At 37.2% G+C, this 6000-nt stretch overlaps 1 protein-coding gene and 1 pseudogene across 1 annotated transcript in view; both read left to right on the top strand.

Annotated features, from left to right (window-relative positions):
* The first annotated feature begins 205 nt into the window (after positions 1-205).
* On the top strand, positions 206-2546 carry LOC140851489 (uncharacterized; annotated as a pseudogene).
* The window catches only part of LOC105035263 (BTB/POZ domain-containing protein At5g48800), a 35159-nt gene continuing 31477 nt past the window's right edge, over positions 2319-6000 (top strand). The window contains exon 1 of the mRNA XM_019847276.3: positions 2319-2916. Within this exon, the coding sequence (XP_019702835.1) occupies positions 2804-2916 (113 nt within the window). The 5' untranslated portion in view covers positions 2319-2803. The remainder of the gene's footprint in view (positions 2917-6000) is intronic.

Genomic DNA, 6000 nt, shown 5'->3' with positions numbered 1-6000 from the left:
GGTAGGGCTGTTTATAATTCGGTTTCAGATCGAAAACCAGTCCGAACTGAATCGAAAAACCAAACCAAAATCGAATCGAGTATAGTTTGGTTCGATTTTCATTTTCAAAAATTTGATTTTCGATTCGATTCGGTTAAAAATTGAAAAATTCAAAAATCGAACTGAAAACCAAAGTCAACCTTGGTCAATTTTTTATCTATAAAGTATGCACATAGTTGGACATGGTTGGACATGTATGGATCTTTACATATTTGCAACTTCATTCCAAGTTATCTGGGATGTCTACTTTTTATCTCGAGAGCATACTCTAGATTTTGATGAGTGGTAGGCAGAAGCTGAGTGTGAGTATGTAAGTTCACACTATAAATAATTGAAATCTAGATATAACAAAGAAAGTATTATCTTTTGATTTTTGTTGGCAAAGAAGTTTTTAAAACTTTTAATGATATTCGGTGAAAGAGAATGGAGTATCAACTTATGTAATCAGGGATGATTGGAACCTTTCAAGCTCCGTGGGATGTTTTTCCTTTGTTTACAAATACTGGATGGGGCGAAAACTCGAATCTTGCTTTTCTAAAGAAGCATATGGGGCCAACATTTCAGGAGCGTCTAGGACCATGGGTTTCAACTATTAACCCTGATGATGTTCGCTCTAGAGATCCTTTAGTTATATCAAAAATTCAGGGATGCTAGGGTGGTTTTGAGACTTTAGAGAAATGAGTGGTTGGAGAACATGCTGATCATAGCGTAGTTTTTTTAAAGGATTCCGAATGAAAGCTTTTTGTTGGCAAGTCTGGCCATGAAAATGAAAAAGTTAGGCTTGATCAGCTTCTGCTAATTGATAACTCCATTTATGTCTTGTTTTACCTATATGGAATTTGGCTTTATATATTTCATGCTAATTATCTTTCATGCTGTTTCTAATCCTTGCTATATCCTATAAATGAACATATAAAGGAAAGTGCTTGATGACAGAGAATCAAATAGTATTAACTACTGGACATCATACTGGAGGAGCATTTTCATTTATTTACATCCTATTACTTTTAGCTTAGCATTTATGCATATAAATGTGTAAACCGAATAACTGAACCTAACAGGACCGAAATTCTCGATTCGGTTTCGGTTCGGTTCAGTTCCTCTCTTTTTTTGGGTCGATTTTCGATTTTTATTTTTTCATTATTTGATTTTCGTTTTGGATAGATCGGATTGGTTAAAACCGAATGAATAGCCCTAGAGAGGGGTTGGGGGGAAGCCACTGCTGTTAGAGGGGGGTGCTGCGGGCAGCCACCATAAGGGGTGGGGCGAGGGGGGGGGTGCCGCCGCCGGCAGAGGGCCAAAGGAGGGGGTGGTAGAAGCTGACAGGATGGGGGGTGCACCGACGGGAGGTCAGGGGGGGTGTCAGATGGGAGGAGGAGGGGGCAGCGGCAGGGGGAGGGAGGGAGCTGCCAGCAGGAGGTGGGGGGGGGTGTCAGATGGGGGGAGGAGGGGGCAGCCGGTCGGGGAGAGGGGGTGCGGGGGGCAGCCGGCGGGGGGAGGTGCGTCGGTGACCTGTCGGATGGGGGGAGAAGGTGGCCGGGGGAGGAAGAGGGGAATTGGAACCGAGAAGAGGGGCATACCATTGATACTAGTGAAGCTCGTCGGAGAGGTCGATCCTAGGGGAAGAAGCTCGTCGGAGAAGAAGAACTACGGTGAAGCTCGTCGGTGAAGTGAATCAGGTAATTTTTTTTTTGGTATATAAATCAGAAAAATATCATTTTGAATAGCGTTTTTCAGAAAAATGTCATTCAAAATGGCATTTTTTGATAAATGCCATCTTGAAGGGCATTTATCAAAAAATGGTATTTTTTGAAAAATACCATCCAAAATGTATTTTTTAATAAATGAGTTTTTTAAAAAACGTCATCTAAAATAGTATTTTTTGATAAATGTCCTTCAAGATGGCATTTTTTAAAAAGCCCCTTCAATAAGGTATTTTTTATTTTTTTAAATAATATTTTTTATTTTTTTATGACAGATTTTCAGATTGAAGACTGATTGATAGAAAAAATGTCATTTCAAATAAAACACCATTTCAAATAATATTTTACATATTTTACATCATTTATGTAAATAAATTCATATCTGTATTAATGGGATAAAAAAAATTTTAAACTATATAAAAAATTTATAATTTTTATGTTTAAAATTTATTTTTTTTATTTAATTAAAAAATTTAAAATTAATTTTCGAAGGGACCAAATAAAGTTATCGGCATCTCTTTGCAAATGGACAAGGTCGATGAGCTAATATTTCGGCAAAGACTATGCCACGAAAAGGGGAAAACAACAAAAGTGAACCTAAAAGCCTGGCTAGAGAGGAGAGCTAGTGGTAGATCCATGATGAAAGTATGCAATGGAATGTCAAAACCTACTAATTGCTAATAATGCTGTCATATCAGGCGGTGGGCTCATGATGCTGCTCCACTGGGCGCCACTTCCGTTTGGTTTTGCCATCGCAATCACCGTACCCAGAACGTGAGGAATTTGCCAGGCTACCGGTTTTAAGAACCTCGTTCCACCACCAAATATTTTCCAGTACCCGCCCCAACCGCTGACGATAACCTGGATCAGTGCGTGGAACTGGAGGAAACACAAAAAGGAGACAAGATTTATAGCGCAATGCATTGCATGACCCACCATAACGACGGCCGTGCCCCGGCTTCGGTCCGTTGCAATCCAGTGCACGTCAGCTGCTTGATGAAAATGGGCCAGCACCAGCAGCGACTTCTCTGCCCCCTTATATCCTTACTACGCATCTCCTCATGTCTGCTCCCCCCCGCGCTACCTCAATGGAGAGGGTCCAGCAACAGCATCTGCCCCTCCCAATTGGGTCATCTCAGCAGCAGCAGCAGCAGCAGGAGCGATGCGATGACTGGTTACCTCTACCCCTGCCCTGAGTTCTGCTATTTCTATCATCCGCTGTGTTTGCTATGCTATTGCTAATTAGCTTCTATCTTCCGTTTCATATGTTTCATCATGTGGTTCTTCTTTATCAATGACATGGAAGTGGCTTGCCACCATTTTGCTCTAAAAAAGAAAGAAAAGTATTTGGTGCTTCTGCAAATTTGGTTTCTAGTAACGGTGCAAGCTACGGTAAAATGTTTTTTTTTTTTTGGTGTGTACGTGAGAAGTTTGTGCCTGTCACAGTCAACAACATATTCACGGTGGAAAGCTTGTAAGAATTAGTGTGGTGGTGGTAGGGTTTTCATTTTTGCGTATGTTATAGTGGTTGAGAATGCCATTTTTCTGGTGTTACTTTCTTTTTAATTTGGTTATCAGTTTTCTTTCATTAATCCGTTAAATTCTGGGAGAATTAGAATGTTCTTGCTTGTCAATTTATTTATTATTGTGATGGGAGTTGTTAGTTGGGGATGTGCTCTTATAAAAAGGGTGGCCCAGTGCTACTGCCAGTGTAGGTTCTGGAGAGGGTTCAATCCCTACACGGCTGTACTCTTGCGTGCGCATAGGCTTTTTGCCTTTCTCCATGTTTCAAACTGGTCAAGTTAACATGGAGCAACCTTACCGGTGCACCAAGGCTCACCCTCTATTCTTATCAACAGTATTCATGAAGCCAATCCTGGTGGCTAGATGCAATCACCTTTACTGAACAATTGTGAATTTGTTTTTATTTGTTGGAACTGATTCATGTGTCACTTCACAATAAAATGTGTTACATCATTTTCCAAAACAACATGAACCAAGTGGATAGATATACATTTTACCTCCATAAATTATATGGGAATTTTGTTGGTGGACTTGATGAAAACCTATGATTAAGGTTTGAAAGAATCAATTTTATAGTTTTTTAATTATATTATTTTAAACTTGTATTATGAAATTAAATCTATAAACATATAATTTCAAGTCTTTGATACTGTAAGTGAAACAAACCAAGTCCATGTTTTTCCACCCCCTCTTTCACTATAGGCCTCGCTCCATCCTATGCAAAACTTAAGATTTTAGATCATTACAATGTTTATCATGAAATAAATTGTTTCAGTGTTGTAGAAAACTGTTGCAAGAGAGTAAATTTATCTAAATTTAGAGAGGATGTCTCGTGATTATTAAAAAGGAAGGTATTCCATTGCTATATACTAGTCAAGCTAAAGGACAATCCTGACATAGTAGTGGCTGTTAGAGACCAATTTAAATAATAATCAAGGTTTCGTAATATCCTATTTGGTCAGAATGATGTGGATAGGTAATTTTTTATCTCTATAAATCATATGGGAATTTTGTTGGTGGACTTGAAGAAAGCCTATGCTCAGGATTTGAAAAATCAATTTTATCTCAATTTTGTTGCTCTCATAACATTCTATTTGGTTAACATGCTTTGTTTATTATAAAATTTTCAGAGTGTTGAAAATAATGTGTTGTAGAAGTTGTGTTGGATTTATCAAGCATTAAATCAGTATGTACAAAATGATATGTAAATAAATACATAGTGGCCTTTTGTACTTAGACATATATTGTGTGTTTGTGTGGGGGGGTGGGGGCGGGGGTGTAAGTTTGAAATGTGTACTTTCTGTCAATGCACTAAGTGTTGAATAGTGCTAAAATAGGTGATACACCTTAAAGACTAATCTAAAAAGATTTTTTCTATCAAACTATGGATTTTAGTGATGTCCTAGTATAATTGAGTTTATGAGTTCTTAAGATTCAAGAAATAGCTTAGCATTTTAAAGTTGAAATTTTGACATGAAGTTGAAAATCAAAAGTTGGAACTAAAAACTAAGAAAGCAACTTATAATCCTTAAGGAAGTTGTTTTTCCAAGCAATTTTTTTTTTTTTTTTGGGGGGGGGGTGTTAAATGTGGAGCTTTTGTTATTTACATGCAATGTTTTAAGTAAATTTAAAGAAATGCTATTCTTAAGGATGCTATTGGTATTTGACTTTTCGAATGATCACTTGCTTGACCACCATAACACAACTACATCTCCTGCTTGACCTAAGTATGTGAGTCACCTACTAAGCCCCATGTCTTAGCAAACCTAGCTTGTTAAAGGGGAGGAAGAGGAAGAAGGCAGAACTTGAATCGGTTCTTTTAGATTTCCAAAATCTTAATTTATAAGATTTTACCATGCACCTAACTCCTTTTGTAGATTCTTGAAAAATCATGTATTTTGATCCTTTCATTTTACAATAGTTCTCTTATTGAAGCTTTTGATGTTGTTTCAATTAACCATGCTTGGATTTTTAATTATACATTGAATTATGTGTTATATTTAGGAGTCATGGGTTTTTTCAATCAAAACCTAAATTCTTGATCATGGTAGAGATTTACATGTGGAGCTATAAAGCTCATTGCACTTATTTTACAGTCTTTTTGGAGTTAGTGGTGAGATATATAATGGACCCATTTCAAAGAAAGAAACTGAATAATTTTGTAATTGGTTTTGGATTGTTTATATTATTGGAGGAATAGTATTATGTATGGTTAGATATGTTTAAATTTGCGAGCAGATTTTTATTTAAACATTATGGTTTATAATACATTGGTTCACATTATTCCATCATATTGTTTTATTTCGAGGATGTTAAAAATTTCCATGACATGTAGACCGATTTTGATGCTCACATCATGGCATTCACAAGTTCAAATATCGGGACATGACAAAAATAAAACTGCTCTGACATAGTCTAGCTCATGGTGGCATATTTTTCTCCCTAAAGGACATCTCATACTCGCACATGGGATGTAATCAGGTCTGTCGCATGCCAAGTTGATTTTCTTCTTTGACCAAGTGGCAGTGGTCATTGACCAATATTGAAGGACAAGGTGGTGCAGGTTCTATTACCTCAGCAAAGACAACTCCATAATTTTTAGTGAAAATGAGATGGTTCTTGATAAAATGGCAAGTGTGTCCACAAGATGAGAAGACAATAATTTTGGTATTTTTTATGTTCTATATGACTGCAAAACGAATAGAGTACACAAGGATAGATCTCTGTTGGAAGG

Source organism: Elaeis guineensis, chromosome 9 (genome assembly GCF_000442705.2).
Source record: "Elaeis guineensis isolate ETL-2024a chromosome 9, EG11, whole genome shotgun sequence".
Taxonomy (NCBI): Eukaryota; Viridiplantae; Streptophyta; class Magnoliopsida; order Arecales; family Arecaceae; genus Elaeis; species Elaeis guineensis.
Note: the sequence above shows the minus strand (reverse complement) of the source record. Positions and strands in the feature narration are given on the sequence as shown.